Here is a 20,800-nt window from a genome sequence, read left to right as displayed (position 1 = left end):
AAAAATCTGTCTAGCCACACAACTTTACCCAGTGTCAGCAGTATCCAGCAAATACTTTGCTGTCCCATGCAGCCACATCAGATGTTCATTCACCTGCTGCTAGGAAGTGAGTTGTCCTCCCAGCTCTCCAGCCCAACACTCCAGAAGAGACTAAATGGCAAGTGTGACCCAATTACCTTTCTGCAGCGGGGATTAGGACAGCTGAACCGCTTCACATCATTGTCCAGTAGAGCAGGGAAGTTACAGAATGGACACCTGCAGCCCAGAAGAAGATGCTATTAATAGGCCAAACAAACACAGGGCCAAATAAATCTTTGCAGAAAGTGGATTTAGTCAAATAGCTACGTGGCTGTTAACAAGGCTGCCAGCCAAACGCCTGCCACAAGGATTTGCCGACTACTGTCTTTTTGCTCATATTTCTTCGATCACTTCCCTCTTTGCAATCAAAATATTATATGCTCAGCACTGCTTTTGACCATGTAAATTTAGAGGATCAGCACAGGGCTGGCAAGTGATGGGGGAATCAGCCTTACTGAATTTTAATCTGCTCCTAGTTAAAGGAAGGCAGAATGCACTACAGAAGAACAGTCAGAGGAATGCAAAAGCCCTGAACTAAAAAGGCAGCTCTTTGACAGCTACCTGCCCCATAGTCAGGACACATTTACGGTTCTGGAGGACAGTTTTCTACAACAGAAAGTACAGGATTTCCTCCAGTTCATCCATTCTGACTCATGTATCCTGCATTAGAGACCTACCTGACAAGCTCATCTGCACAGGCAGCAGCCACCTCCTCCTCAGCTTTCCGCTCATAGTATTTACAAAGGATGTTCTCTGGAAGCACCTTCTCCAGCTCGCTGGTGGGGAATGAACACGTGCAACTCCCTTCCATGCAGCTGAGCTCTGACTACAATTGGAAGGAGAGGAGAGTGCTCAGTTTCAGTGCTCCTAGTGACAAACACAAGATGACTCAGTACCCAGAACATTTCCAAATACAATCACTGCAGAGCTTTGCTTATAGAGAGAACTTAAATCAGCAGATGGCTGCCAGAGAAAAGAGTAGGGGCTCGCTATGGTACGAACAAGGCTAGTTAATCAGCTACATCAGGCCTCAGACGAGCACTGGGCATGAAGTTGATAGCTGGAATTACAGTTCACTTGCTCCAAAGCCACTGTGACCACAAAGCAGCCTGTTACCACTGTGTCTTCCCCACCGGGAGCTGGCACCACGCTCATGAATAGCATGTTCTAATCTGAGCAATACACTCATACTAAGTACAGCTGTCAGTTTATATGGTTACATGAAATACAGATCCTAGAGTACACCCCAAAAATTACCCTAAAGTTTGACCATCATACCTCAAGGTAAAAGAGCATGCATACCTCACAGCAGGTTAATAACTCGTTTATAATTCAGCTAAGTACCAGGATAACTGCTAACTGCTGCTCCCTTACAATTTGGACCAACTCTGGTAACCATGTCCTAGTAGCATCAGCATTTCTATATGAAACTGAGAAGGTTAGTAGTCCTGTAGAGGAATTGACCCCCAAATTCAGTTGGGATCACAAGGAATTTAAGAACAAGCTTTTAGCTAAGAAGAGACCAGCCAAATCAGAGATAAGCACTGTTTCTCTGTGCAGATACCATTGGTTTATTAATTAGTAAATCAAAACCAAACAAGAGCAAGTTGTTACTATGAACACTAAAAAAATTTTCCTAATAATCCATCAAAAGTTGCTAAGCATGGAGCAAGTTAGCAGTCAGCAAGACAGAAATCCTATTCGACAAAGATCCCATTGTGAAGTTCTTGGCTATCCATTTGATGGTGAGACAGACTTGTCAGATGTGGATTTCAGGACTCCATTCCGCCCAAATATTCCTTGGAAGTGCAGTTACATCTGGTTTCAGCAACAACATTCTGCAAACAGCAACATGATCTTCCAACAGCAATCTACCCATTTCCAGGTGGGAAATCCTTACCTTCCCAGAGCCAAAGACTGCCTCCTGAGCATATTTAATTAGGCACTCCTTGCAGAACAAGTGACCGTCTGCACACTGCGTTAGCTCTTCAAATGCAAACTCCCCGTAACAGCAGCGGCACTCTATCATCTGACCATCCTGCAGCCATAAACAGAGGTATTAACAGCATCCAAAAATCAATAGTTATAGCAAAATACCAACAAACACTGCCAGAAATAAGAATGCAATGCTGTGGGCACATACAACTGCAATTCATTAAAAAAGTTAGTATTAATTATAAGAAAAACACAAGTGAGCTACAGATATACATTATTCTATTAAATATCCTCTTTGGTGGTTGAAACTCACCATGAGAAAGCAAACCCAGAAACTCAGTTTTAAGTAACTTAACATCTACATGTCCTTCATGACAGTCCCCCCCCCCCCCCCAAAAAAAAAAAAAATCCCTAAAGAACAGTGTTTGACTAATTCTTAGTGCACAGGCAGAGAACCATCCTGGGTTAGGGAAGCTGTGCTTGCAAGGAAGCAGTAGAGAATACACACAGTTCACATTGGAAAAACCAAGACTCAAATCTGTTGCCCTCTAAAGGAACATTCACCCATTTGCCTGGAGAGACCCTGCCTTGACTTCCTCACTGCAGAGGTGGAGAAGCTTGCCATAGTTAAGAGTAAGTACGCCCACTTCTTTACAGGTCCAACATCTCCAAAGTTTGAAGAGAAAGAGGCATCGAGAAAGAAATGTAATCCACAGCTGCTGAACTGATCTCTTTCTCTTCATTTAAAGGGAAAGGTTTAATTTTTTTTTTGTTTTTTTAAACAGAGTCCTTTCTGCAAATGAGAAAGGCCTTTCCACTGGCAGAGCTCCAAAAATAGCAAATCTGTTTTAAACAGCCATAATGTGGATAGCAAGAGCAAAACTGGTACAATTCTATTGCAATGTTTGTTCTGGCCAGTAAAGATAGAAGCAGCAGCTGACTGAATTACTACAGATCATTACACATATCAATACTGTCTTGCTGGACTCAGCTCTTGTCTACCTTTTCTAAGAGCCAGCCAACACATACTATGCAGATTTTGCCAGCTCAGCAAAAGCAGCACAGTGCAAATGCAGCCCTTTAGAAAACAAACTCTATTCCAGAGGCCAGAGAAGTCTGCAAAGTAGTAAGTGCAAAATAGTCTCTACACATAAACTGAACTCTAGGAACCATATTGCCAATACTGACCTTCTGATACTGCTCCTCGTTCATCTGCAGAGCAAGGAGAAAATCTGCATGCTGTAAGACAGACAGGTGTATCTGTATTTGTAGAAGGGATAAACCAATTTTCCATCCCCTAAACACTTTTACATTATCTCAAGACTTACAAATCACCACAAAAGGCACACCATCTGCTTACAACATCACTCAGCCCATCCTTCCAATCCATTAAAATATTTCTGATTCAGCTAAAGCTGATTGGAGAAGCAAAGGCAACAAAAACAAAGAACCAAGTTCTGATTACAGAGGGCCATTACTTCAAGTTTCTATGGGCAGGCAAGATCTCACTCAATAGGTTTCTCCTGAGAAAGCCCCAAGGAACACCAGCTTTGTGTTTAAAAGGGAACACTATCATCTGCCTAAGAGACAGACACTGATCTTTAAGAAACTACTTCAGAAAGGACTGTGGCTGCAGAGCTGTGAATTCAGTCTTTTGTCGGATTATGAGGGGAAGACAACACATCAGGAAGTGTTGCAAGGTTCTGCTCTGAAATGCATGCACCTCAACATGGGACAAGGAGTTCTGGAGAGACAGGACTGCCACCTTTCAGAAGAAAAAGTGAGTGGATAGTCTGCCTTGAGCCTGGTTGCTATTAGGCACCAACACTAAGCAAGCCTAAAAGCAGAAGAGGAGACTGCTACTTATTAGAGGAAAGAATTCATTAATACAGCTTTTACTTTGGAATAAGTAAGAGTCCAGAAAGGCATTTTATCATGGACTAAAAATCAACATTAGCAGATATACGGAAGCTTTTCAGCAGCAAAAGTGACAACGGTATATTTAAGTAAATACAAAATTCCTTGCTTGGCTTTTTCCCCTCCCCCAAGTAACTCATTTTTCAAAAAGTTAGAAGTGTTAACATTTAGTAAAAGGGCAAAAGCCATCAGTTATTCAACATTTTTTTCAGCGTTCGACTTCCAAAAGAGACGTACTTCCACGCTTAAGGCCAAGACCTTTACAACAGCTGAAATAATTTGCCCCACAAGATCAAAGCAGCTCCTGCCACTCACCTCTGCCATCTCTTTAACTTTCTGCTCATAGAATTCCTGTTCTAGGAGCACCGGTGGGAGAAGTGAGAGCCGGTCATAGGACCTCCAGTGCCGTCTCTTATTCTCCAGGAAGAACATCCGCTTCTCAATTTTCACATCACCTAAAGCAGAGTTAAAGGTACAATTAAGTGGGATGGGGCAGCAAGAGTAAAGCTTAAACCCTTCCTCCTCTACACACTACCAGCCACACAACTCCAGCATCTCAAACAGCACTGCGCCAAGCAGATGCACTAGTGAAGAATATCTTCAAAACAGATTCTAGACAATGACAGAGACATAGATGGGAACTACAGCCCCTTCCAACAATAGTACTTTCCTCTGCAAGCCAGCTCTGCTTACAGTATCCATGCAGAGAGCATCATGCATACCACTTGGTATTTACCTTGCTCAAATTTGAAATCTATATATGAAAACTGATTCATTTCTTTCCTCCTTTTTCTTTTCCCACTGGTTTCTGGAGACAGCTCCTGCCATTTCTTGATGGCATCAGAAAAGGCCTAGAAAAACAACATATAGGCATAAATCCTTTCTGCTCTCTGGAAGAAAACAGAAGCAAGCACATCAAATTAAAGCACTGCACGAACAAATTGTGCATAAGATCGATTTAGAAACAGGAAAGCTAAACACCTTATAAAGGTAAGCCTACCTCTCTACCCTTTATCCATCTTGTTGCTTTATGAATTTATAACAATCATTTCATAAACACAAAAGAGCCACCTGTTCAGGCAGAGTTGAACGACGCTTTGCAACACTTCAGCTTATCTCTAAAACAACTAGTGTTCATTTCAATGCAACAGAGCTCAATTTTTTTTGAAGCTTCTTTTCTGAAAGTTTAGAGCTAGACCCACCTGCTTTTGCTCAATTCAGCTACTCAACACTCAATCACTCAAATGAAAAAGACACCACCTTGCCCCTTGTTTCTTTTTACTTTTTTAAAGTTAACTCTTGGAAAGAAGCTCAAGCAAGAGAAACGTATCAGAAGAGTAGCTCCAGGTCAAAAACTTGAGACCGCATTCACATTTAGCTTGTTGATACTTGAACAAGCTTCTTTGAAGTTCCATTACAGTGACATTCTTTTACAAGGAGTATATGATTCATTTTGCAAATCATGAGAATGAGGAGCAGGCCAATGAGAGACTCTGGCTCCTCTTCAATTATATGTAGTCAGTTAGAAACCAATCACAGCAGTTAAGTGTCTTAAGACTTGGCTAGTCTAGGCTTTACTGGCAATTATGCCCCACTCCAGCAGCAAAGTACAGGAGCATTTCTCGGTTTAATCCACCGCCCACCATCAACTAGCTAGTGCCTCCTAACTTTCCTAGGACACCAAAGTGCAACAACTTTCTGTGGCTGATAAATTTTGCAAATCTCTCAACTAAATGGACAAATACTTTTTGAAAGGAAAGGCAGAATATAAAAATACTACCACACACACAAGCAGATAATGCAGTAAGGCAAGAGATATCACATTGCTCTCCTCAGAGGAGGAAAGGTGACTAGCAAAAAAAAAAAAAGATTTGAACTGAAGAACCTTTCGCGTGATTGCATAGTGTCCTTTGAGTTCGTGCAGTGCCCACTTAATGTCCTGACTGCTCAGCATTTTGAAGTCTGCCATAAGGAGGTCAGCTGCTTGAATAAAGCACCGCTGATCAAGTGGGGCAAGTTTGGAAAAGTCAAAGTAGTCCACTTTAGGCACCTAAGAAAATGCAAAAGACAAGAGGATATAAAAAGGCTTTTACAGACACACAAAAACACCCCCAAACAACCCATCTTTCAGTCAGGAGCTTCTGCTAGACCGCACAAAACTCAAGTTACACGGCACCCTGTTCTGAGCACATACCCAAGCATGAGCTTAGAGCACAGCACGGCATGTGAAGCTCACTGGGGTACACACTGTGCAGGTAGCCTGCCCCGAGCTGCACCACTCGGCAGCTCTGCTCCCAGCAGGATCCAAGCCAACTAGCTTACAGCCATCGGAGTGTGGCTACACAAATACATATCCTCTTCTCACACTGTCTTGTGTTACCATAAAGGGTGAACAGCTTCACCAGCTCAAGTTTGAGAGATACTTCCCAGAGCAGAAAGAGGTATTCAGTATCGACATCTCAAGTCACATACAGTCATTTCAATTTACTTAGAGAGAGCATTTCAGGGAGAAAAGTCTTTGTCAAAGAGACTATTAGGGGGAAAAAAAAAAGTCAAGAAACTGTAGGAAGATTCTCAGTTAGGAAGCTAAAAGGCAATGCCTAAATGTCACACGAGACAATGTCCAAGTCTATTTCATGCAACAGAAGAACCAAATTACTAGGTAAGTGACCAAAATGAACACTCCAGGTGAGAGGTAGCCAACAAGCAGGCAGGACACAGGGACTGGCTGAAGGGAGAAAAGCAGGCAAGCTGAAGCTACACAGTAGTAAAACATGAGAGTCTTGAAGTCATCTTACAAGCAACTAACTATTGTTACTTAACATCAGTTTAGATGCACCCAGAGGCCTCCTATAAGAGCCCAGCACAGTCAGCCACTCCACAAATACACACTAATAGAACAACACATCCCAAGATCAGCTCAGGTTGAATACACTTAATGGGAGGCACGCTACAGATGAGGCTTTCTCACTTGCCTTTGTCTCATCTTGGCTGGCAAGCAGGCTGCTGCTGGGATTTAAAACCACTCTGCCTTCCTTCTTTGGGTAATCTGGATTTTCCAGGAGAAAGTTACAAAGTCTGAAAAGATAAACATGGTTACTTGAGGGTTTGGGAGCTCAGGTTCATTCCTCACTTTTCAAGTTTTTAGTATCCCACAACTGAGAGGCTGGGCAGGCAAGTTACAGCCTGTCCTATAAGAACTAAGAGAGGTCTCAGGCTAGAGCAAACTGAACCTAAATGACTTAGAATTAGGTAAAGAATGCTGTATGACTGCAAAAGGAAAAGCAAACAGATTTGCCTTTCGACAGTTACATTTATATAACAGAAGTCCGTATGGGTGAGCTACTACTATCCCATGCCAGTGGGGAAACAGGTTCACTTCCCTACTCTTACGTCAATGGGTAATCCACGTAAAGTATCACCTCCCTTGAGTACAAGTCAGATCTTGCATGACTAAAAGTCAAAGTATACTAACTTTCTGCTACTCTGGAATTAACATTATGAAGACCATACAAGAAAGAATGGTCACAGCATAGCAGCATTAACTCAAACACAGCTGACATCTACAGCAGCTAGTATAAATGCACCCCTGGAAGAATAAGCTTAAAATCTCCCACAAAACCTGCGAAAGGCTGATGTCTTCCTGGATGGATTAGAGTCAAATTTTAATTAAGTTCCAGTCTTCATCTGCTTTCACATTAAAGCTGAGATAAAAACATGTTTAAACTGGGTTTACCTAAGGTGTGTACTCTGAACACAGGTTTATTGTAATAAGGCTTGAAATCAGACAGGCATTATCCAACTCACACTGGAAACTGCTCTAGCATTTAAGAATAATGATTAAGTTGAAAAATTACATGATTACTACCCTCTAAATCCAGCATAGCTGAGGTCTGATCACACACAAAAAAAAAATTATAAACTTTGTCAGTTAGATTTAGCTTAAGAGTGTTTCAGCATAGAGGAGACCCTAGCAAGTAGTCTAAGGATATGTGCAATGCCAGAGCTCCAGACACTTTAGAAGCCCTTTTGAAGGAGAAAGTCTGTTGTAGGCTATTTGAATGAGACTTTCACAGCTTATTCTCAACTCTGTCACCAACCAGCTGTGCTAGTTGGGTCAAGTCACATAAGCTGTTCCTCAGTTTCCCCAACTGAGGATAATACCCATCTGAAAGGAGCTACAAGGAGCAATTAACATTTGTAAAACTTTTTGAATGAAAAGGTGCTAGATGGAGCAAAGACATAATTGCTGCTAATTTACATTCCTGATGTCAGAAATCAGTCCTTAATTAAGAAATCTGAACTGCCTTAAAGCATTAACCCACTATCACAGCACAATTACTTTAGCCCTTCTTTTACATTCAAAGCAGAGGCATTTCTTTTTGTTTAATCAGGTATTGACATATTGAGCCAGAAGCTTTTGACTAAATGTGAATGCCTCTGCACACAAAAGCTGAATAGATGATACCCTGCTAAGAGGAGTTCTCACATCTTATCTTTCACATCAGTGGAAAGTTTTAAGACAATCATTTCTGAAAACAACAAAATATCTTGGCATTGAGCATTTAATAGCATCCAGCCTTTCCCCCCCTCCCTTTTGTAAAGGGTAACTGTTCTAAATCCAGCAAAAGCAGAACTTCAAGGACCTCAAATCATTGAAGCTCAGATGTAAGGATTTCAGCTGTGGCACAGTCAGAATACATTTGAACTATTCTGCGAGTTGCCACTTCAATGCTCAGGATTTTCAGACATGTTAACCTTCAATATGTCTGACAATTAGTTAAGTGCGTCCCAGTGTGCAGTGCACACACGCTTGCAGCGCTGTTCATTACTATCTGCACCACAGGACACAGAGCCAGTTAAAAGCCTCATTCCTGTCCAAACCCAGCCACCCTTACTTATTATATTTCAAGCCTGATTCAGCTTGACATACCATGGACATCAGAGAGATCCTGCCAGATAGGCTGACCAGTCCTTTGACCCATTTGTTCCAAAACAAAAGATGCAGTGACAACTCAAAAGGTAGTTTGGATAAAGAAATAAAAATATGGGGAAGAAACCTTTATCACCCAGTAAGTGTGTAATGCACCACTGAGCAGACACTGTAGATGGCCTACAAGGAAGCCTGTAAGTGCCTTTTCATCCCACTGGTTCTGTGGTGCACAATAGAAAGGAGGGATTTCAGGAGCAAGAAGGGAAGGAACACATTAAGACTGAGAGAGGCTGATACTGGGATTTAATTCTATCAGGCTTTGCCTGATCCCTGCAGGATACACTAATGAGTTTTTCCACACCATCTGTGTGAAGATCCTGCAGCTAGATGCCCAACTGTAATGGGCTGATCACCCTGAGGAACAGCCTACAGCCCTAGTAGTCTTCTACAATCCCAATATAAGCATCCAGTCTTAGGTGCATCAAGTACACAGTGCAGGCATCCAAAAGCTTCTCATGCTAAACAGGCCACTACTGCAGGGAATGCACTTTCAGAAGTGAAGAAAGAAATTAAAATCTTAAAATTTCTAACCAACAAGTCGTGCTCTGAAGACATGACTTCATGACATAGACAAAGGCAGCAAACTGGAAATCAAGGCCCAGTGGATGGGCTCATCCTTAGTTCCCTTCCAGTTAACTTTTTTATGGTCCAATAAATAACTGTAAGCCTCACATACTTCGATATTGCTTAATTAGTGCCCTAGTTAACCACAAAGGGCATCAGATTCATACAAGTTGGAATGAATACTCTAATAACCAACATCTATACTGCATTCTCATACCATATAACTAATTTCAACATTTCAGATAGCAGCAACAGCTGCAGAGAGATACCACCTAACATCAGACAAGTCAAAGAGTAATTTACTTCAGACAGCTCCCTCCCCAGCATTTGCTGGTGCCAACACACAATCTTTCACTCTTCGAATGTGCAAGCTTTATCCAAAAGGGTAGGAAGAAGACAGAATTTAACAGAAAAAGGTTAACAGCTTAATTTTTTGATTCTAACATGATTCACAGGCATATTTAATACGATTGCTAACACTGGGGGCTTCTTGAGCTGCTAGCAGAACTGGGAAAGTGACAGTTCTTAAACTTTTTTCTACTGCCTACTTCCCTTCCCAGCCCACACTTCTGCTCAACTTGATCAAAACCAGTCCATCAGCAGCTATCTAGAATCAATACTCTTGAAACGTGTTTGCTCTACTCTGTCTGCAAGAAGTGACTTGAGAGAAGTCAACAGTACCACTGCTACTCGATTAAGCAAAGGGGATGGAAAAATCAGCATCACGCATCAAATGAGGGAGTCCAGGATGGCTTCAGCTTTGCCTGGAAAAAGCCAAAAGCCAAATGAAATGAAGAGGCAGGAAACTATCTTCCCCAATTCAGAACTCACCAACCCACCTTTGAACTATGTTTTATAAAAAAAAGTCATCTCAATATCTTATCCTATGGAACCTTGCAATAGTTAGGGGAAATGATATGTGACATCCTTAAATAATCAAATAACCAGCAACAGAGCATTTGCAAATCACCTTAACAAAAGCAGAGAAACTGAAGTGTGATGTCAGAATTACAAAGCCAAAGAACTAAGTGTTGCATTAGAAGAGCTTCATTAGAAGGGGAAAAAAAATAATCTATGCTCTTTGGCACTACCGAGGTAGCACTGACTCCCGCCCTTTATATGCTGTGAAACAGCAGCATTAGCAAGAGGAGCAGTGGAAGTGTGACTGTAGCCAGACTGCTGTATGACATGCTCTGGCCCCTCAGCTCTATACTTACACATTTAAGTCATAGCAGTTCTTGATGCTGATTAGCTCTTCAATATATTCCTTCTTCACATCAGGGAATCTTGCTTCCTACAGTAGGAAAAGCTAAAGGTTATGTAGGTGTTAGAGGAGCTGCGCAGCACAACCTAGCAACAGCACCAAAGACAGAAGTTTATAATTATCTAGTATGCCCGAGACAGGGGCCAGAGTGGGTTCTAAGAGGCCACGTACATCCAGCCACCCTGGATACTGCAATCCGCTGGCTTTCCTTTCCTCCACGGGATGACTAACAGCTCTTTCTCACAAGAATGCGGGTAGCGATGTGAGGGGCCATGAGCAGCTGGCTTGACAAATGATTCAGGGTGGACAGAAACAGGAGACACACAGGCGCGATCTACAACACAAGCAGAGCTAATATTTACCTACAGAGGACTAAGGAGTTTCGGATTGCCTGCGGAAAGACAACATTCCAAAGCAGAAAGGAAAAAGATACATATACTCATTCAAAGCAACCAGACAGTGTTGATGAGACCAGACAGAAAAAACAAACCTTTATTGGCATTTCTGTAAAAGCCCTCCCAGCACTGGCTACGTGGAAAGAGCAGCAAAGAGGTGCCCTCTGCTCCTTGGGTTTCTGTACAGGTATTGCAGTTGATTGTGCCAGGTGGTATTTTGCTTTGCAAGATTGAACTTGTCAGGGTTGTCAAGCAACTCTGATAACACAAGAGTATCTATTTGTCCACCTTACCAGAGCCGGTCACTGATCAACAAGCTCTTACTCAAGAAGAGTGGAATTTCATTGGGCTACTACTTTGAGAATAAGAACAAAAGTACTTTCTCAGCCTTGATTTTCACAAATAGAATCAGATATGGGATGGGGAAGAATGACTTTAGGGGAGAATTAAGACAGATCTTTACACTTGTTTAAGGAAAGTTATTCCTTAAGGCATCAAGGAAAGATATTTCCCATCTAACAATCAACAGCAGACATGGCACTGGAGGAGAGGGGAAACAGCAGATGCAGGGCATCACCACAGTACCTTATATACACACCACATTACCCATGTTTGTGAATGGGCCAAAGACAAGGAGTGCCTTCCTTTGCCAGTCAGTAGTTGTGGCTAGTGCCCCTCTGTGCGAAGTTTCACATGCACAGTTGGAAACCATCCAACCTAGTAGGTGTACGGAAGCACGTGTGCGTGGAGAGTTTAAACATCATCTTCACTCTGCCTCTCCAATATCCCCTCAGAGCTACTGCTTTGAAATCTACACTGCAAGGGAAGTTAGCCCTGAATTATGGTGGCCTTTACATGGCCATGGTTCAGACTGCTCTGGCTGGGAGAACCAGCTGAAAGTGGTCATCGGTCCCAGCAATGTGTCCCTAAACTTTCTCTGTTCTGCCCCTCTCCCCGTCCACCTGCATTTAGTATCAGTTTTACTTGTTTAGTTCTAAATCCATCTCTAAGCCAGCTGTACAAACCTGAGTTATAGGTCAGCCAGACAAGAAAAAAGTATACTTGGGAAGGAAGTAGCCTTTAAGAGAACAGAGCTGCAAACAAACCATTAAGAGCAGACTCATTTTGCCTCACTGTGCCCTTGAAACCCTGCAGTCAGTTCTGCTAAATTCCCTAGACCCACAGCCAACCCTAAACCAAATGATGCCCTCAAGGTTCACATCCTCCCCTCGCTTCTGCCATAGAACAGGTTAGTCCTCCAAACCAAGCTTCTCCAAGACAGTTCATTGCATGCTCCTCACCTTGCACCTATCCGATACTTGGCCGAGTGCAGAGGATTTGCAGCAGAAGTCAATAGGAGCTGTGCTTTGAGCACATGAAACATGACATACCTTGAAATACCTGTCTGAAAACAATGTGCGCATTGAAGGCAAACAAGCATGGGGGAATACTTACCGTCTCTCTGATGAGCAGTGCAGTGAGGTCTTGCTCCTGCCCAGCAGCTCCTTGTTCTGGCACATTACTAGAGCCAAGTTCATGCGAGTCCTGCCCTGGGAATGCCGGGCCTGGCTGTTCATTGTCCATTGCTGCCTGCTGACCTCTCGTTTCTTCTGGTGGATGAGCTGGCTGGGGCGAAGCAGGACCTGGAATCCCATCCTGCTGTGGTTCAGGTCTAGGGAAGGCTGGCCCAGGAGCCTCCTCTCCATAAGCCCTCAGAGATCCTGGGTCTGCTTCCGGCTGGCCTTGCTGAGGAGCACAGCCATTTACTACAGCATGCGGCTTGCTTTCCGATGGCTGGACATGTGGGTGATCCACCTGGCTGTTCTCTTGGATCACCTGCCCACCCACGGGGGCGGCAGCAGCTGTTCCTCTGAGGTTCTGTAAGGGCTCTGGCTCCAAGTCCTCTCCTTGCCAGCCCTGGGCTTCCACCTTTTCCTTCGCTTGTGGTGGAAAATCTGCTTTCTCCAGATTAATGACACCCCTGTTAACAAGCTGCGGACTTGTCTTTATTGCTGGAAACAAACTGGGTCCAGGCTCCTGGTTGCTCCTAATTTCAAATCTGGGGCCATTAGGCTCAGAGGGTCCAGGCTGCTGCAAGGCAAGGTTCATGTTCTCATCCCTGCTTGGTCCAGCACTGCTCTCCACCATACGATTATACCGGTCTCTCTGGCACAGCAGAGTTGAGATCTCATCTTGCAGATATATGCTCCTCAAGGGCCCTACGGCACCTTTAGATCCTCCTTCTCCTATAGTGTTTGCACCCTGCCACTGAGCAGCAGGTCTGATGACATTAGGACGCAGAAGCTGCTGATGCTTTGGGGTCTGAAAAGACAGACAGACAAGAGTAAGCAGAGGGAGCTCTTTTCTGCACGTCAGAGTCCTTGCTCCAGACCATCTTTTGCATCTGGTCACATTTCTGATAGGAGGTAGATGAAAAGTCCATTTAGCACCAAGCATAAAACTGCTTTTATGTCATTGAATCCTGATCAGTTTTACTCCATCCTTGGCCCATCCCCAAGTGCTCACAGCAGAGAACGTTTGGCAAACTGAGGATGCACAGGACTTTCAGACTGGACTACTCTCCTGAGCTTACCCCAACCTCCACTCCACTCCCAGTAAAATACTCTTGGAAGTAGAAACTAGCTGACAGCATATTTGCATCTCAACTCATCAAATCATTTAAGCAGGTAGCAGGAATCAAAGCTCAAAATGGTAATCTCTGGCCTTCTTCCTGCTTCTGGCAGGCTAAGACTTTTGTATACAAAGAGGTTTTGAAAAGTCCCTACTACTTTTTTGTTAAAAAAAAAAGAAAGAAAAAAGCCAGCTTAGAAACCCATCTTCTCAGTGCCTCTTGTTATTTCAATGAAAAATTCAAATATACTCTTAAAATAGCTTAAATGTGAAATTAAATAGTAGAAATCATCAAGAGAAGCTGAAGCACCTCACCCTCCGGTGTGACTGCCTGTGCTGGTAGAGAAAAAAAAGATAGGTTTGTCAAGTAGGCTGGCTTTGTAAAGCTACAATTCAAGTGTCAGCAACATCCCCCCAATCCAAATAGAATAGTGGAACATAAAGCATATGGGGTCAACCAAGGTTTGAAGACATACATTTTATAGAACAACAAAAATGTATTTCTGTTTAAAATCTTTCAGCTTCTTGCAGTCACTTCAACTTTATAGGTCTTCTACCGTGTCAGCTACTCAACAGTTTGGAAAGTGCCAGTGCTACCTCTGTGAAGTTCTAATTCTGGGGGAAATATGAAATTTAAAGAACCAGATTTTCTACTATGAGAGGTTGGACCTGCTTAGAATACGGCTACAGGCCACTCTGCAGTAAATCGGAATATGAACTAGCAGCGTAACAGCTGCTCTACTGCAAATGCCCACATAAAAGTGGTATGCAGGAGAAGACAATTGCTTTTCAACCTACTCCACCATACACCCAAAGAATGAGTGGTTAGACACCCACACAAGACTGCTCGGGATCAGCGTCGAGCACAAAAGCTTATTGGAAATAGTAGACAAGAGATGTTTGCTACTACCAGCCAAGCAAGAGTCTCATTAACTAGAGCAGCAGCCCAAGCAGACTACAGGTCCTCTTACAAAGCATTCCACCTTTCTAGGGCAAGATAGTTTTATGGAAGCTACAGCCTTCATTAAACAAATTTAAATACAATACAGTTCACCAGTCTAGGTTTCCCCTGTCATACCCAACATATGATTGAACACTTAAACCCAGCAAAACGCCATCATTTCAACATTCATTTCAGACATGCCAAGTAAACTACTGTAACTGGACAGGACTCTGAGGAACATTGATATTTGCACAGAAACTGGCTATAAAGGCAACAGATAAAGCAGCAAAACGTACAAAAATGAAGGACTACCTCTGCCAAGATGACTACATCATCGTCATCTTCCTCGCGCCGCTGCTGGGCCGGCGTTTCCAGCAACAAAGGTAATTCTTCATCCGAGGAATCCGATATTGTGATAAGACCTTCGTCTCTGTGGTTTATCCAGTCTGTAGTAAAGCAGGTAAAGTTAGCTATTTGCTAAAGGTACACAGCTGAAATTACAAGGCAAAAAGCACTGAAGCATCTGAAAAAGCTATCTTTACATTTGCATTGCAGCAACAGGGAAGTGCTCAAAGGTCACTGGTTCCTCTGCAACTTGCGTTACAGCCACTCCCATGTCCCTCAGCCCACCGAGGGAAAGACCTGCACAAACTACAGCTCAAGAATCTACAACAGCATATGCATGAAACATTCACTAATTAATACTGCACAGAGATTCTGCTATCCCAGACTTTAGCAGGAGTCAAGCTACTGCAAAAACTATTTCAAGTAAGCCAGGTACAAAGCATCTACTAGTTTTTGCAGAGAAGTCATGAACTTTCAGTATCCCGAGGTCTATGCATTTTGGTCTAGAGGAGAGGTAAGGTCCCCAGTGCAATCCGGCCTCTTCTGAAAGGGTGCGACCTTGTAGGAATACCTTATGCAAGGGAGGGATAGAGCCCCTGGGTCTGGGTGCAGCAGATAAGGCTGTCATCTAAATAACAGGCTGTCTCTCATGGCTTGTCAACAGAGAAACATGGATGCTAATGAACAGAATTTCTGGAACTCAGAAGAGAAGTTCCAGCCAGAAACATGCAACTTCTGTGCTGAATAGATAGTGTACATCCATGCTTTGTCTCTATGATTTGAAACAGTGTTTTGGTTTGTACTTTAATAACTCTACGGTAAACCAACACACAACTGTATCACTCAATAGGTTTAAGTATTCACTTATTTGGAGTATTCATTTACCATCCTTCACACGTACAGAGAAAGTGTCATTCTGAATTCCACTCATGGAGGAACAAGTGCCAATGCATACAGTCCTAGTAGGATATGAATGCAAACCCTGCCTCGTTCCTCTGAAGCCCTTAAAAGGTTGAAACACAATGAGCCCCTCCAACCAGCTTGAATATCTCTACATGGCTTTGGTATTTCCAAGAAGTTACTTGTCCGCCTTAAGGCAACAAAAAAAAAACCCAAGAGGGCAGAGCAAAATATTTCAAGTGTCAGTATAAAATGACAGACCTCACTACCACCCACAGAAAATAAGGCATAACAGAGTGTTATATGACACAGCAAAACAGGCTGTTAGCACTTTCCCATTAACATCACTTGCCAGTTTAATATCTTTTAATCCTGCTGCTTGTTAACACAGTTTCATGAGACAGTTTTGGAAATATGCACGGGTCAGTACTCACCTTTCCCTCTGTGGCTACGGAAGCTGTTCAAGTGAATTACCTCTTCATTCCCACCTCTCTCTGCCATTTTAAACAGCTGCACCCAGAAGCATCAATGCCCAGGCATGGCAGTCAGGCTAGCAAGAGGAACTAGAAGACAACATTAAAAAAGAAGATAGCAATACATATTTAGCAACATCCTAATCAAACTTTTCTGAGACAGTCACTAGAGCATCATTGGGATTCTGCTGGCTTTCCCAGCACAGCCTCTCCAAGAGGATATTCTTCCTAAAGAAGTTCTCAGTGCCTAGAAAGACACATTTTAGTTTTCTGTTGAGACAGTTAGGACAGCATGACTGAAGAGTACAAACAGGCCTAAAAAGCTTTTATGGAGAAAACACGAAGATGCTTATAGCTATGCAATCACAGGGAGGGAGGAGATGCACTTTGTCCAGTCAGGATTCAAACCCTATTTCCGCAGATCAGAACTCCTCTGGTTTCCAAGAAGGCAAAAGCCCGATGCATCGGCTTGCATAGTGGTGCTTCTGCCACCATCTACTGGCAGGAGAAGCACAAGCCAGGTGCCCGAGCTGCCGCAGGACGACCCTGCACACACGAGTTGGCATCTCAGGCTCAGCGTCATTAACAACCATCCCCTGCTGCATGTAACATTAGGAAACAAGCCATGCCACCCATTAGTACGCAAGAAATGCTAATATTAGCATCAAGGTGAACAGCCAGCAGCGAGACTGGCAGGCCTGACTACTGAGAAGTTGAACTGTAAAAAAGTTACTCAATGGAGAGACTATTTTATCAAAGCCTGAATTCCCTTGTGCGCCTGCCAAGCCGAGACAGCTTCGGAGGGGTCAGAGATGCTTTGCAGCTCACTTCCAGCAATGTTCACGCTATTGAGGCTTCAGAAAGAAGCTGCACCCCCGGCGGGGGAGCGCGTAAGTGCGTGTTACTGTCGCTGCTTTGTTAACAGAGTTACAAGTCACAGTTACAGAACACACTTTCTTGCCATCATCTGCTATTTTAAAGATAGGCCTTCCCCGATTTATGAGACATTCCCTCTTCAAGGAGGGCTTGGTATAAATTCCAGGATATGCCACCTGCTCCCAAACTGAAGAGACAGCACAACAGGGACCAAGTTCCTTCACAGGACAGAGCATTTGGGACTAAAATTTCCTGCTGCCACCTGTTCTTGGACAGGCACAATGTGCTGGCTGGAGGCTCCAGAACAGGATTAGGAGATCAGAGGAATCATTTCAACCCGCACAATAGGTTTCCATTTTATGCTCTGTCAGCCTGTAGCTCTCAGTGCCCACCATCGCAGAACAGTTGAATACATACAGGAACTCTCAGCACAATTTGATCACTGGAGCACAAAAGGATGCCTTTTTATAGAGAAGTATTTGTCTCATTACTAGAGCACAGATATCTGCATTATGGAAATATTTACTGATGCATAAGTCAGAAGAAAGTGGCAAGTCTGCCATAAAATCCTGTTAGCTAGCCCAGAAGAGCAGCACAAATTCCTCCTCAACAATTCTACTTAACCTCCTCTGCAGGGAGCAGGATTTGCAGCTAGCAGAGCAAGATGAAAAAAATCAATTTAAAAGCATAGTAGATACATACACCTAACACCAGGAATTAGTCATCACCACCATCTTCAAAATATTTTAATAGAAGATAAAATATAAGTGTATAATCTAAAATATACAAAAACATTTGTTTTAGAAAAAGCCAAAACCAAAAGCACACTTCACAAAGCACACTCTGTATGGCAACACTGGCGACCTAGCCAGCTTCTAGGTAGGAAAACATATCCCTTCTGCAGAGCAGTGCCCAGACCTGGTCCCAGAGCCTCTCACTGCAGGCACCAGGATGAAGGAGCAAGGAAACAGCATCTTCACATCTGCAGGGCAGGACACTTGCTGAACACATATAATGGGTGCCAGTAGCACGGTTCAGTGCCAGAAGTAGTCTTCCCTTTACATCGCAGAACCTCCAACCTAGTGGTTTTTGAGGCTTGACTAGAAAAAGCTGCAGCTCATCTGGTCCCAGCACTGGCACTAGTCCCGCTTTAAGGGGGAGGTTGGACTAGAGACCTTGAGAGGTCTCCTTAACCACTATTTCTACAAATATGCCACTACCCCTACATTCGAGCCCTGAAACTTCAGGAGAACACCCAGTTTCCAGTAAGCAGCCCCTAGAATATCATAGGAATATTGTTGCTTTTTAGTATCAATATGCTAGTCAGTGGCCACACTTCAAGATTTTTAGATCAGTTCCACTAGGTTCTTCAGCTTCTGAACTTCCTTACAATCAAACAAAAAAAGAGGTCTTACTCTGGATAGCACTTTATTTGCCAGAATGGTACAAAACCATTTTCTCTCATTGCAGACAGGCACCTGAGAAGCAGCTCAGCAGCTGGATAAGCACACTTAGCAAAAACATTGCCCTTTTTATATGTCACATACGTATTATTATAGTTCCATTTTCCCTGGTACTTGTGCATGGCTATCACCCAGTCCTGTAGAGCATTTTTTTTCATCCCCAGTCCTCCAAGCACTTCAAAAACAGTATCAATATTGTTCTTGCCATTTAGAAGATGGAGAAATGGAAGCACAAAAAGGAACAGTGTGACCAAGGTCACTGAGCCGGCTAGAAGCAAGGCCAGGAATAGCACCCAGGCCTCTCAAGACCCAATCAAGTGTATCCATGCCAACCACTTCTGCTTGAAGGCAAGCTGGTCCCACAAAGCATTCCTTGCAATGACCAGCAGGCTCTGCATAGCTAGCAACTGCCTCCTCTCGGCTGCTTTCGTGCAAGCTCACAGTCGATGAGGGAATGGTTTGGCAGGCAAATGCCAACGCTCAGGCTGTCAAATGGTGAAGGATCACTCTTGAGGCTGGCTGGGGAGGGACAAGCACATACACAAAAGTCACAGATTAGCCCTTGCACCAAGCAGCGTAGACAGCAGAAGCTAGACAGGTGCCCACTTACATTTACTGACCAAAGCTAAGCAGTATGGACTTTGCCCTCTATGGGGCATGCAAAGCATAAGTAGAGTTCAGTAGGGGCAGGGCAAAGGAGTTCAACACTAAAAATGCTTAGCACAATCACCAAAAAATCTTTTCCTAAACTGATATCAAACAGCTCACCTGGTGCTTTGCCCAATGCCAACTAAACCACTGCTGTTCAAATCCGAAAGCAATTGATAAGCCGTAAGACTACTGTGAAGATGGCATTCTCCATTGGCAAGTCTGGTCCATCTAGAAAGGAACTTGCACTCTTCAACCTTGAACATCCAAAAAGGTACACAAAATAATCTGAAGCGAAGTTTAAGAAAGTAGACAGTCTACTCCCTTTGTAGAAGGAAAAGATATGTGCACATCACCAGAAGACTCACGGTGGTTTAAAGGCAGGAATGTAATAAATAGCACTTTAACTGTAATATACAGGCAAAGCAACAAAAAATAAAAGCCAAACCTGGAAGGAACTGGCAATGCACCACTTCTTTTTCGAAACACATTGCATTAAAAAATGTGAAGCAGCCTATAAAGCACTACTTTGAGAGGGTAAAAGCCAAGCTTTCACAGACAGCTAGTAATTCATTTTGTCAATACTCAATAGGGAATTCACGTTTAAACAAATATCTATAAGCATGGGCCAGTTCCATCTAGTGGCATGAATCAAGAAGTTTATTCATGTTTATAACACTGGGCCACAAAGAATGTGCGGTAACATGATCAAAGCTACCCTAGGGTCTTGCCCTACATTAACAGCATAATAAAAAGCAAGCAAAGCAGATGGAAAGAAGTTACCCCACACCCTTTACACTACCTCAGCAATGCTAGAGCCTATTTATAGTTGAAAAATAGGGCTACCTATAACTAAGCTCCAACACTACTATCACCTTCTTTGCAATATAGGCAAGTATAGGACACAAACGAGAACTATAAGGGTTTTTTCCCTTTTAAGAAAAGCAGATCTGACAGCATGCAGACACATGCTTGGCAAGCAGTTCTTTTCTTAAGAACTTCTACCAACGCTACAGCACACCAAATGGGATTTGGGACTTGAATCTCTACAGTGTAACAGGATAATGCAAAATTCTTAGCATGACTTTGAAGCTAGCTGCTGACAGCACAATAAAGAATGCTGCTGAAGATGGGATTCTACTAAATTTTCCCTCCGTTTTCCAGATTACTTCATATATTCATGATTTGCACAGCCAAGTTGTTTCACTGCACAGGCAATAAAATACTTTGTGGCAGATCTTTCTCACAGCAACTTGAGGAGAAAAACCCATTAACGGAATAGTTACTGGGGGGGGAGAAATAAAAAAAACAGACCATGAGGGACTTATGTGTAACTGTTCTCTGAACTTACTAGATCTCAGACTGACATGCAAGT

General features: G+C 43.1%; 1 protein-coding gene across 8 annotated transcripts in view; it reads right to left on the bottom strand.

Moving 5' to 3' along the window:
• RNF216 (ring finger protein 216) overlaps positions 1-20,800 on the bottom strand; it is an 85,782-nt gene that overhangs the window by 52,740 nt on the left and 12,242 nt on the right. For 5 of the 8 annotated variants that reach the window (XM_026095174.2, XM_026095173.2, XM_026095178.2 and 2 more), the window contains exons 3-14: positions 16,400-16,528; positions 15,033-15,166; positions 12,602-13,468; positions 10,705-10,781; positions 6,906-7,008; positions 5,816-5,980; positions 4,667-4,781; positions 4,246-4,385; positions 3,202-3,252; positions 1,979-2,116; positions 756-904; positions 177-255 (exon numbers count right to left, since the gene is read on the bottom strand). In XM_026095174.2, the coding sequence (XP_025950959.2) occupies positions 177-255; positions 756-904; positions 1,979-2,116; positions 3,202-3,252; positions 4,246-4,385; positions 4,667-4,781; positions 5,816-5,980; positions 6,906-7,008; positions 10,705-10,781; positions 12,602-13,468; positions 15,033-15,166; positions 16,400-16,466 (2,085 nt within the window). In that variant the 5' untranslated portion in view covers positions 16,467-16,528. Of the gene's footprint in view, positions 1-176; positions 256-755; positions 905-1,978; positions 2,117-3,201; positions 3,253-4,245; positions 4,386-4,666; positions 4,782-5,815; positions 5,981-6,905; positions 7,009-10,704; positions 10,782-12,601; positions 13,469-15,032; positions 15,167-16,399; positions 16,529-19,545; positions 19,683-20,800 lie in introns of all 8 variants that reach the window. The other 3 variants (XM_064520149.1, XM_026095176.2, XM_026095177.2) reach the window with 2 other exon arrangements.

Source organism: Dromaius novaehollandiae, chromosome 14 (assembly GCF_036370855.1).
Source record: "Dromaius novaehollandiae isolate bDroNov1 chromosome 14, bDroNov1.hap1, whole genome shotgun sequence".
Lineage (NCBI taxonomy): Eukaryota > Metazoa > Chordata > Aves > Casuariiformes > Dromaiidae > Dromaius > Dromaius novaehollandiae.
Note: the sequence above shows the minus strand (reverse complement) of the source record. Positions and strands in the feature narration are given on the sequence as shown.